At 42.8% G+C, this 13193-nt stretch overlaps 1 protein-coding gene across 1 annotated transcript; it reads right to left on the reverse strand.

Moving 5' to 3' along the window:
* Positions 1-1608: 1608 nt before the first annotated feature.
* On the reverse strand, positions 1609-10611 carry LOC143788688 (microtubule-associated serine/threonine-protein kinase 3-like). Its single transcript, XM_077278508.1, has 16 exons — positions 9890-10611; positions 7941-8042; positions 7387-7480; positions 6892-6962; positions 6433-6518; positions 5902-6107; positions 5635-5773; positions 5403-5535; positions 5095-5260; positions 4848-4946; positions 4468-4590; positions 4205-4314; positions 3834-4117; positions 3038-3126; positions 2324-2413; positions 1609-2105 (listed from the first exon to the last, which is right to left on the reverse strand). Exons 1-16 carry the CDS (start codon positions 10115-10117, stop codon positions 1999-2001), a joined length of 2127 nt encoding a protein of 708 aa, XP_077134623.1. The 5' UTR covers positions 10118-10611; the 3' UTR covers positions 1609-1998.
* Between the last annotated feature and the right edge of the window lie 2582 nt (positions 10612-13193).

Here is a 13193-nt window from a genome sequence, read left to right on the forward strand (position 1 = left end):
GGGGATATTTTTCGGCAGGAGGAACAGGGAAGATGAATGGTGCAAAATTCAGGGATATTCTCGATGGGAACCTATGAGGTCCCCTGTGCCCTTTGACCCAGCAGCATTTACCTATGTATGATTAAACTCCCTGTCTAACCAGCCCTGTATAATGCAATTCAGTTAAATAAATGCTTTAAAAAAGTATTTATAACCTCCCCTTTCCCTATGTTAATGAGGGCTTTGAATAGTCGATGAGCATTAGTTGCCCCAGACTAGTCAGCCCTTTTTCCAGGTTATCAACATAATTTGCCCGAGTCAGCCTCATTGCCAGCTCATGCAAATCTAGCACAGGCGCACCGCTCATTTCAGCAGCATCTATGGGTCTCTGAAGTCGTTTTCCTGGCTTCAGAGACGCAGTACGTATGACCACAAGCCATCTTCTGAATATCTGTTCATAAGCAGAGCGTCTCTGAAGCCGGGAAGCATACACCCGGCTTCAGAGACATGTTGACGCTGCTGTGATGAGCGGCACTCATGAGGTGGTAATGAGGGCAGCAAATAAAAAGCGTGCCAATGGGCTCACGTTTCTCAAAATCACTCTTTATTCTATATGGGACCTGGTGGGAAGAACTTTTTGTTTATTCAGAAAGTAACCCAGTGGTGGGTACTATGGGAACTATTATCATGCTACACAGCAGGTGCAGGAATAGGAACACTTATGGCAGCAGCGGGCTCAGCTTTGTGGTGTCAGCAGGAAGGAGTTTGGGCAGGTTGGTAATGGGGTGGTGCTGAAAATTTGACAAGTCACATGTTTTTGATGACAAGTCATGGATGGAAGAAGTTGTCATATCGGTCTGGGTCTGAAGGAAAAGACAGAAAATTAAGACTCCAACAGTAAGAAGCTCACCTGTAAGCACTTTCTATAATTGTAGTATAACTCTTAATGTGTTCTGCAGGACTGATATCTACCACTATATGGTCACTATATAGCAGTAATATCAGTTTGTTTTTCATACAGATTTATTTTCAGTAACAGCGGGGTCATCTGCTGAGGTTCCCCTATGCACCCTATTAGGGTGTGTGACCACAGTTGCACACAAGGTTACCAAGTTAGGGGCCCACTCAGATGTTTTCCTTCCCTGTGCTTGAACCCTTAGCTACGCTTCTGGTGGGGTGAGACTGCTGGGACCCCCAGGACGCAGAGCACAGAATACAACCTGTTCTTTTGCCTAAATCTGAAATAGATAAAGCATCTCAGTCCTTGTAAAATCAGTGGATCAGGACACGTTTCCCCCTAGATTTGTTGTCACTCTCATTGTATGTGCACAGAATGTCTTTTTCAGGTGGATTCCTCCCGGATCCCTTATGAAAGCCACTCAATAAAAATTAAAACAATTAAACAAATGCACTGCAATGTAAAAACAACTTGCTGTGCATACTGTATCTTTCAGTCTTTTTCAGCTTCTTTTATCTGCTTCCGGCTTTGAAAACTATGAAGTGGTCAAAGGAAGGGACCTGTTCATTCTGCCGGTGGCTTCTGTATGGAAGCCGCTCACTACTTTATATACGATTAACAAAAATATCCCTGAAGCGTCTTCCTACAGAAAGTACTGCGTTCATCAGGTATGCTGACCTCTATAGTGCACTATGTACATAACATAATTTCTGGTCCTCTCCGCTGCTTTTTGCTGGGGTTTAGCTGGTTAATGGGAAAGCTAGCAGCAATCTCCTGTTTGGTGTCCAAACCATCAGACATTTAGTATTGATATGTCATCATTGTCAGTAATATTCAATTAACTTCAAAAGGACATTGGTCAATTATAATTATTTTTATTAACAATGGATGGATGAAGAGATGTTCTTGAAGGAGCCTTTGGCTTTTGCAGATGTTTCTTCCTGGTCTGATGGACACAGGTAGATGGTACAAGTCCTTCTATATAAGTACAGCATTGATGGTGGATGTGCTGTACTTTCCTCAGGGCTCTAGATCTGCGAGTTTTCTGTCCTCGAGATGTTTCAGGTGCCCTGGTGACATCGGGCAAAAGTGCAGCAATCTCTGATAGTGCGAGCAGCCCTGGATAAACCACGCCGGCAGGATGATATCAACCGACGGAATGTAGAACCTATGAGAAAAGATGTAAAACTAATGTAAGTAATGGGACTCCATATTAGAGGACACTACTGTGCTGTCACTGTGACCGGACCACAGAGGAATCTTCTCCATACAGAGGTCGGATCATTGTCGGATATACATGTGACAATGCCACCGCTGACAGATCACATCTGCTCCACACGACTTCTCACTGACATCATACAACATGGAGATTATGGTCACACTTACCTCGCCTTCTCTCCCCCTCTTCTACTTTATCTGTTTTTTGTTGTTTTCTTAGCTTTTTTGCAGATTTCTTTATCTCCTTAACTGGAGATTCTAATGAAAAAGTCAGAAAAAGATGTTGATTATAAACTCCTAAAGGATTATCTTTATATCTTTACAGAGTTATGCAAACTGGTTATTATGCACCTGTAGCTTCTCTGTGTGCCGCCATGTGGTGTCTCCCAAAGGAACGAACATTACTTGCAGCAAGCCAAAGTGTGATTATAATCAGTTAGATAAAACTTAACACTAAGAAGACCCGTCACCAGATCATAAATATCAAGATTCGCTCTTACTTTATTCCCGCCGGCTCCCCTGAGTGGTATGTTTTTGGTTTTGTTATAATCCCCCTTGCAATTTCAGAGATGGGGGTCTTTTTTGTCAGTGCTAATTATGTTCTTTACCATGGCGGTGTGGCTCACAGTATAAAACAGCAGAGCAGCCTGAAGACACGCCCCCAGATAATACTGGGAGCACCGCCCCCTACGTAAAGACCATAAAAATTAGCAATAAAGACCAAGGTCAATAATTCTAGATCTGTACTCTGGACAAAATGAAAAATTGAATACTCAGAGGGGCAGCGGGAATAGAGTAAGTAATTTTCAGATCCTTCATGTGCAAGCTCACATTACACCTTTGTATTGCAGGCTATAAGATGGTTTATAAACCGGTACATACCTGATAATGAGGGCGAGGATGGCTCGCTGTTTATAGCATTGAAACACTGATTGTCATCATCAGTTTTGGAATGGGGAGGTTCTTGCTGCCTGTTTGGTAGAAGAAAGTCAAGTAAATTACAAGTGAAAACCAAAAGTGAAAGGCCAATTAGGACAACATGAAGGGGATACCCTGCTCACATACTCTTTCACACTTGCGTCGGTACGGGTCCGTCACTATGCGTCGGGCCGACGTACCGACGCACGTTGTGAAATTTGTGCACGACGTGGGCAGCGGATGCAGTTTTTCAACGCATCCGCTGCCCATTCTGAAGTCCGGGGAGGAGGGGGCGGAGTTTCGGACGCGCATGCATGGTAGAAAATGGCGGACGCGACGGACAAAAAAACGTTCACTTGAAAGTTTTTTCGTGCCGACGGTCTGCCAAAACACAACGGATCCGTTGCACGACAGATGCGATGTGTGGCCATCCATCGCGATCCATCGCTAATACAAGTCTATGGGCAAAAAACGGATCCTGCGAGCACATTTGCAGGATCCGTTTTTTGCCCAAAATGACAGATTGCGACGGATTGCAAAAAACGCAAGTGTGAAAGTAGCCTTACTAGTAATATTGTTCTGTAATGAGCTGGAAATGAATGGCTGCCACAATGATCAACTGATACTTCTGGGTTATCACAAGCCAGACACACAGAAACCAGTTATCATGGGGTGGTGGATGCTGGGTTTAGATTTGTGTTACTTGTGTCTGAACATACATCAGAAACAAACCTCATAATAATAACAAAAGTCTACTCACATGTCTGAGCGTTTTTCGCTGTCCTCTTGGGAGCACACTGGAGGTGACATAATGTCGCTGTCCTCTGGGGAGCACACTGGAGGTGACATATTGTCTCTGTCCTCTGGGGTGCACACTGGAGGTGACATAGTGTTGTCCTCTGGGGAGCACACTGGAGGTGACATAGGGTCGCTGTCCTCTGGGGAGCACACTGGAAGTGACATAAGGTCGCTGTCCTCTGGGGAGCACACTGGAGGTGACATAGGGTCTTCATTGGTCACCATCATGTTATTGGTTGTATATAGCTAAAACACACAGATATAAGAATTAGATATATTTTTCAAGTTTTTTGTAATTATAGGTTTTATACATTTTATTGACCACATACTTACTTTAGAAAACTTTTGAGAAGATGATACAAAGTTTTTGATTTCTGGACAGTCATTGTCCTCATTTATGTCTTCCTCATCTGAATTTTTAAATTTGTAATTCACAATGCGAGCTGCAAAGTACAGGAGTTATCAGAGATTATTAGTATAAGACCCGGTCAGACAGTCACCGTGTTATCACTAATAATGATGGTAACTGATTGTCACATGTAATGAAAGAAAAGACACACAGCAGTTTTCTGCAGATGACGTCTCATTTTACTTACTGTTAAAGTAGCGGGTGTCCTCGTCTGACTTGAGATCAGGAACGAACAGAGGCTTTTGACTTAGAAGGTTGTTAAAATCTAAGGCACGCAGAAATGGATGTATTTTGATCTCATTAGCTCCTCCTGGAAAAGGAAGACAAGACAGAAATTGATACAATCATTGTCAGAGAAACGATTCTGTATCAGTACAGTTTATATTAATCAGAACAGAAGATGTCACAGAGCCGATAAGAAGGAACTGTACTGAATATCGTAGCATGAAGAATAGGGAATGGACAAATTGGTAGAGTATAGAATCTCAGTGCTGATCCTCATGGACACGACCATTTGTCTGGTCACAGAGATGTAATAAGTCATTAACAATACTATTATAATATTACCTGTCCCAAGTCTTTGTTCTGGATTTTTTCTGAGCAGCTGTGTGATGATACCCCGAGCATTGGGTGGAGGAAAGTAATTAGATCTCCAAATTATTTCATCTGTTGAATAAAAAGTATTAAAGGAAAGAAAACCTATTAATTTATGTTCGTAAGAAAACATTTTCCTTAACAGAGCTAGAAACTACACCAAAGAACAAATCATCCCAAATAACAATGACATGACAAGCCTTCAGATTATTGTACTTACCACTGACAATACTGCGTAACATCTCCTTTTCGGACGCTCTATAAAATGGTGTATATCCAAAAAGAAACTCATAGAGGATGATCCCTACTGACCACCAATCAAGAGGCCTGCCATAGCCCTTCTTTAGGATCACTTCTGGGGCCATGTAAATTGTGGTGCCAGCAGTCTAAAAACCAACAGAAGGATGATATGATGATTAATAAATATAATTACAAAAATTAACATCAGTGGAAACGTGATGATAAATTATTAGAGAAGGAGAAAGAGATGAGATTTGTAAAGTACAAGATTCTGTAAGTAAAGCTGACCTCTTTATCACGGAACTCTCTGGTTATGTCCTTAGTTGGAGTCTTGTAGAGTTTTGATGTTGGTCTCATAAGGCCGATTTTTGAAACCCCAAAATCGGTCACTTTAATATGTCCTGTTGATGTTATCAGGAGGCTGTAAAAGAAAAGATGTGTCAGCCCCAAGTAATAACCCATAGACTGTATAGCAAACACTAACTTTCATCCCCTTTCTGATATCTCAAGGGTCACTTACTTTGCAGGCTTCAGGTCTCTGTGCACCACACCATAGCTGTGCAGGTATTCCACAGCAAGCACCGTTTCTGCAATGTACAGACGGGCCAAGGTGATTGGTAAAGGACCCCTGTTGATTAGAAGATTGGCACAGTCTCCTCCTACAGCAGAAAGTAAATACGACAGGTGAAGGTTTGTTACAGTGTGAATTACTCATGATGAGAGTGAATGTGAAATAAGCGGAGATATTGGGACAGGATGGCATATAGATACATTGGATGTGTCCTACCTGGTACATACTCCATGACCATACACAGATGAAGTTTAGTAGGAAAGGAGCAGAACATGGAGGCCACAAAGGGACAATCAGCGAATGTAGAGATGTCCCTCTCCTGAAAGGCCCATTTCAGGCTCTTTTGCTTCAGGTTCGGCTTGTCCATTTTTTTCATAGCAAATATCTTGTTTGTGTCTGTATGGCGAACTAAGTGGATGGCCCTGCAGAGGAGGAAAATAAATGATTTATTATGAAATCTTACTAACAGTCCATCTATAGACCTCATCAGGTGATCTCCTGTACTGATGGCTAGTACTAGATGTGCGGCCATCACTAGAAATCCATAAAATCCCACCCCATAAATGATGACCTATGGAAGGTCCTCATCCACGTCACATCCTAACTGACCTGAATAGACAATTAGATGTGGACAGTGATGTGGACTCATCATTTCTCTATGGTAGCATTGCACGGGCAGGGCACAGAGACATAGGCATCGGCATAAGGAGCCCTGAGAAACAAATATTACACCAAAGTAAAGCTCACCCAAAACCTCCACAGTTGATCAGCTTGATAGGGTTATAGTCGCTCTTACAGGGATTTCTCCCTGGGATCAATGATCCGATCAAGGCCTAAAAAGGAATAAGAAATGACATTAAGACATAGAAGCTGCAGGAGGTAAAAGCTCCAGATGCAGGAACATCTCCCTTCTATATCATGTCCCCGCTGATTACGCTGCAGCAGATGTAGAGGACGTGATACAAGCCGGACCCCACAGACCCTCTTATATTATAAGGGGATATGCCCCATACACACAAATCATTGTACTGCAGGGGAGGATAAGGGACATCACAACGAGGAGGCAGAATGATAATGCCATGGTCACACATAATAGGTCTGATCTGCATAAGAACAGAAATATCCCATTGTCATATGGGGTATAATATGGGATGTGTAACTCACACCCGTCACCTGATCATATGCAGACGTCCCTCTGATACTTACACTGGCAGATTCCTGGATGATCTCTGGTGTCTCACATATTCCACCATCAGTATTTGCCTGCACAGTTATTCCTAAAATAATGATAAAATAATGAAAGACGTCATGTATCAGTCTATATCAGCACTTATATAACACATCCATATCATAAAAGAAGTGACAAGACCCCCGTACATGGAATATACTAGGTATATGGATATTCTGCACACTGTATATACTTATGGCATATCTATATACTGTATATACTGTACCATGAATGTGTCATTGCTCAGGATCTGATCGAATCCTCAACAATTACAAGATTGGGGTCCTATTAGCCTCTTTGTACATTTTAGACCTGAGAAGAGCCCAGAGGAGAGAAGCAGAATTACATGAGCCCCCTCCATTATGGTCTATGGGGGCTCATGAGCCGTCAGCGGTCTCATACAGTGGATGAAGAGTAAATCTCCATATTCTCTGCCATTCTCTATAACTTGATATTTTAGATGATCGGCTTACCTTCCATCGGATCAGGGCTCAGCCCCGGCTGACTCATATCACGGTCAGCAATATTTCGGTTTTGCCTCTCTTTGGAGTCGTCTTCTGATGTTTCCTGATGGGTATAAAATATACAATTAATATAAGATTTCACAAATACTACATTACCACATACAATAGACAGGAAGGACTAAACATTGGATTTACGGGATAATTTCAGCATTGCACGGACTATACATGGCCGCTGCCTCCAGTAAATCCACATTAGTATATAAGGGCCTTGTATATACAACTGTTCTCTAATAACTTCTAGCAGGACTGCAGCATTTATAAGATGGAAGATTGTGATGATCGATAGCGACAGAAGTGGAAATACAAACTCCGCACCGCTGAGTACAGACTGTCATCACAGATGATGGAGCCGCAGAGACAGGCTGCCATAAAATATCCTGGGTCTGCCTGGAGCGGACAGGGAGGCCTCTACCATCATAAATCTGAGCTTCTGCTATATGACTGGTGATCTAGAGAAGATCAGACAACAAGGACATGAGATATAGAAGAAGATGGATCCTTACCAGACGCTCCGGTGAGTAGGCCGGATACTCCAGTACAAGCAGGACGTTCTGGGCCAGTTGTTTAATAAAGGCCAATTCTCCACTGTGGGATTTTTCTTCAGCCTATAGAGATGAAAACAAACAAGGAAGGGAAATCATGAAAGTGAAGAATACAGGACGCCATTTATGTCACCGTGTTACACCTGGTATCTGCACTACAAATACGACATGACAGCTGAGGGATCCGGTTACTTGAGAACCTCTAGAGGAAACCTGTCATGTAAAATAACTGTATTAACTGCAGATATGGGGTTAATCTGCAGGATAATAGCGTTCTGACACCGTGCGGCCATATTAGAGCTGTCAGTCAGTTACAGCCGCCGCTCACCAAGCAGACAGCAGTGACTGAAAGCGAGCCGGCACCATCCCTATTACTGAAAGAGCAAGGCTGCCAGGGGGAATACACCTCATGTCCTCCCAACAGCGGGGCTCTCAGTGCGGCGACCGAATGTGGTCAGAATGCTATTAGCCTGCAGATTAACCCCATATGTGCTGGATGGTAGTGTTATTTTACATGACAGGTTGCCTTTAAATCACCAGGTCCACCCTCCATACCCAGTGCATGTAAATAAGACACGTGACTGCCTGCGACTTGTGTAAATCGGCCTCAGCAGCCTTTATTAATTCTAAAATATGAAAGACGGAATGTCTGCAACAATGGCGACCCGCAATTATATAACTATATCGCTAATAGGGCAGATCAGAAGAAAACCAACACGTAAGATTTAGACCCGAGCCGCACTGCAGCGGCACAAGGAGTAAGATGCTAAAATCCCACATTAATACCAATATCCTCGCAGGACATAGCGCCCAATAGTAATAATGTGATGTGACTGAAGTCGCTATTCCACAACAGTAACCTCCGTCCAAAGGACATCACATGTAACAAGTCCCTGACCCAGACCTATCCCCCGCCGCTGTGACCGTTTATTGAGAATCAAATCTCCCCCATCCCTCTACTTATCGAGCACCAGCTTTTAAATCCTCCTTTTCTTCCTTATAGATAGAAAAATATCAGTGCTTGTTTGCTATCGCCTTAATCAGACTGTGGGGGTTGGAAATAATTATATACTGCATAACGAACGCTGTAAAAACAAAACCCCCCAAACTACTGTATATTTTATGGTAAAAAAATGGAGCCATTCAAAGTTACAACTCTTCTCACAAAAACCAGCCCTCAGACGTCTATGCCAACAGAAAATTCAGAAATTTATGGCTCTTGAAAGAAAGTGGTGAAAAAATGAGAGCAGAAAACCGTCAAATTTCCTGGTCCTTACCAGGTAACCAATCCTATTCCCCCACGCAAACAACCTTCCTACTCCTAATTCAATTAACCCCTTAGATCCCACAATTTCCCTTGTCATGTAGCCTGTATGCCCTATTTTGTCTCTCGGCTATTCTTATCTTAGTATTTAGTACAGGCTAAACTTGCAATCAATTATTACTTCCCAATATTATTATTTTACTAGAAATAGGCCCGATGCTATCAAATCAGGAGTGCGGTGAAATTAACATCTGTGTATGCTTAGTGGTGCTGACAGGAGCAGCGGACATGCGCATGCGCGGGTAGAGCACACAGTTGTGGCTGTTACTACGCATGCTCGGGAATAGCGGTAACGTGAATGTCACTTGCGCAGTTGCGGTTCGTGGCCTTGCGGCCACAAACTGCGCCTGCACAAGTGACATACACGTCCCTGCTATTCCCGCGCATGCATAGTAACATCGCCGCTGTTACTGCACCTGCATGGGAATAGCGATGACGTGTATGTCACTTGCGCCTTGCGGCCACGAACTGCACCTGGGCAAGTGGCACTGCCGCGGTGCCTTATGGGATTCGGGGACTGCGGCCGGAAGTCCCAACTGGCAATTATATATGTAGATAAGATTTGTCCAGATTGTCTGCTACTTACCTGCTGTACTAGGGTCCAGATGTTCTCCTGTAAATGCTCAAGGTATTCTGAGCTAACACGACCTTTACGGTATTTGATCAGGCAGTCTCTCACAAGCTTCATAACCAGCCGGTAGGTGAAGCTGAGGACGCCATCGGGTAGTGGTAGCACAATGTCAGGGGCATAGGTGGTAAGAATCCCCTGGAGTAGTGCTAACACCTGAAATTTGTCTGGAGCAATATCAGACATTATAAGTAATAAAGTAAATCCAAACGCAATTAGAATATGATTAGCTAGATAGCTTATCACTGAAGGCAATGACACCGGAATGTCAAAGTGACTATATGGATGCAAACACTTCTGTAAGGGTACCGTCACACATTGAAATTTCCATCGCTACGACGTTACGATTCGTGACGTTCTAGCGATATCGTTACGATATCGCTGTGTCTGACACGCTACTGCGATCAGACACCCTGCTGAGAATCGTACGTCGTAGCAGATCGTTTGGAACTTTCTTTCGTCGCTTGATCACCCGCTGACATCGCTGGATCGTTGTGTGTGACAGCGATCCAGCGATGTCTTCGCTTGTAACCAGGGTAAACATCGGGTAACTAAGCGCAGGGCCGCGCTTAGTAACCCGATGTTTACCCTGGTTACAAGCGTAAACGTAAAAAAACAAACCGTACATACTCACCCGTCGGTGTCCTTCAGGTCCCTTGCCGTCTGCTTCCTGCTCTGAGTGCCGGCCGGAAAGTGAGAGCAGATCACAGCGGTGCTGCGCTCTGCTCTCACTGTACGGCTGCACTCAGAGCAGGAAGCAGACGGCAAGGGACCTGAAGGACACCGACGGGTGAGTACGGTTTGTTTTTTTACGTTTACGCTGGTAACCAGGGTAAACATCGGGTTACTAAGCGCGGCCCTGCGCTTAGTTACCCAATGTTTACCCTGGTTACCCGGGGACTTCGGCATCGCTCCAGCGCCGTGATTGCAACGTGTGACCGCAGTCTACGACGCTGGAGCGATGCTTATACGACGCTGCGACGTCACGAATCGTGCCGTCGCAGCGATGAAAATTTCAATGTGTGACGGTACCCTAAGTAGTGATGGTTAATTGTGATGTCATAATCTAGTGTTCTGATCCTTTTATTTTAAACAAACTTTATTTGACAAAGCAAAATAGACATGCAAATGAGGTTATAATCATAGAATCTCCATGACTTGTACCAACACAGTCCACATCTTTATAAATAAGTATCAAATCCATCCCATAATTTTCTATTTTGTTTTGTCACAACAATTTTACCGGATTCAATTTTTAACTCAACATGCAAAACAACCAGAAAACACTTTGCCATAATCCATATATGAATAGATTGTAAATGTGTGAATCCATTAGCCTTTACGTTACCCTGATGTCTTCTTCAGTTCCTCCATATTATACAAGGATGTGTGTCGGAATCTTCAGCTGTTACAGATCAGATTGTGTATAGCTATATTCAATAAAAGAATTCCATTTGTGAAAAAACGTCATTGATTTTTCTTTTTGTCTTTCTGACTCGAGTTTGTCATAAACTAATAAAGTTTTCAGAGTTTTGATTATTTCAGATAATTGAGGCGTCTATTTCTCCAACCAATATCTAAGTACCATATACATTTTCTGGCCACTATGTATTATCTGTAGAGACAGAACTCTGTCCCTATCCTCCCAACATTCTCTTACAATAAACATGCCTGGGGAGACTTTAGGAATTTAATTTTCCAAACATTGTCTAATTAGAGAAGGGTCTCTTCCCGCACCTTTTGGGTGGAAGGGCATTGCCTGACACTATCAAACGAATTGGCTTAAGGTTACATTTTGGGCATTTTCTTAAATATCGTGATGAAGCATCTTTGTAGGAACAATTGAAAGCATAAATGGCATTATGACTCAGTTTGTTCTGCATTTCTCTCCATTGTTCGTTGGTTTTTGCTTTTTTTTTTTTACTTTATTCCAGCCCTTCAGTGTTTACCATCTATCTCAGTGTCATTTAATGGGTAAATCAATCAGGTACCCAGTGTGCAGAATTTGTCTTTGAATTCTTTGGTATATTGTGGATAGGGAATTTACATATGAACTAGACCCCATCAATATGTCAAAATCATTTCTCCTTTCCACTTTGCCAAAATCTTTCACCATAGAGCTGCAGAAACGAACCGTGATGCTGTAGACATTAATGATCTCCCATATCTTACATTCCTTGCATACTTCCTTGCGGTATTTCCTGATGAAGGCGTTCTGTGAAACTCTGAAACGCGTTGAATAAAAACCACAATTATTATTACATCTGGACTATTCAGCAGCGCAGAACAGGACCACGTTCTCCAAATTTTTATATCTAACGGCCGGTCCTTTCTGGACCCGTGGATCTGCTGCAGCGAATCTTCTCAATGTTTGATCTCAGCTACGTCGCGTGTGTGAATTCCTTTGTATTAACCATTTATCTCTCAGATAAGACCCTATTTTTGCGCTATTTCCTTCGACAGCTTTCATAATATTTTACATCCCTGAGAATTCCTGCCAGGTGAGCAGCCTTCCTTCATCAACGTTTAATTAATCCCCACCTTCAGTTAGCCATTAAAAGATATCAACCACTGAGGACTCTCAATTCTAAATATTTTTCTGTCACAATTTATTAATTTTTCTATGATGATACTGAAAACGGACTATTGTTAAAGGGGTTGTCCAGGACTATATAATTTTTTACAATCTGTCTAAGAACTAACAGACAGGTAGTTGTTACCTACTTGCCCAGCGCCGATCTCTGCCGACAAAGAATGGTCACCGACGGTTACTGCTGATGTCATGTCGACAGAGCAGCATGTTCTCTTCCGCTCAACTCTGTTGATGGAGCATGTCTGCTGATGTCATGCTGATTGCCAGCTGGCTCCCTGCTGCTTAATTGATGGAAGCCAGCTGTCAATCAGCATGACGCAGGTACACCCCGGCAATAGAGAATCCTGAAAATAAAAGAGCTGCTGTATTGATGTGGAGCAGCTGAATCGCCGGCATGAGCATTGGGTGATCGATCTGAGCCAGCAACGGATAGAATAGGCCAGCAGTTAACAACTAACCTACTGGTTTTTTTGTCCCATAGTAAAAAAAAAAAGTCTTGGACATCCTCTTTAATGAAGAAGACAGTGATAGTAAAGCTATGGTTTCAGGTTGCTTATAAAAATATTTTTCTGCAATTAAACATACAGTGGGTACAGAACGTATTCAGACCCCTTTAAATTTTTCACTCTTTGTTTCATTGCAGCCATTTGGTAAATTAAAAAAAGTTCA

Source organism: Ranitomeya variabilis, chromosome 8 (genome assembly GCF_051348905.1).
Source record: "Ranitomeya variabilis isolate aRanVar5 chromosome 8, aRanVar5.hap1, whole genome shotgun sequence".
Classification (NCBI taxonomy): domain Eukaryota; kingdom Metazoa; phylum Chordata; class Amphibia; order Anura; family Dendrobatidae; genus Ranitomeya; species Ranitomeya variabilis.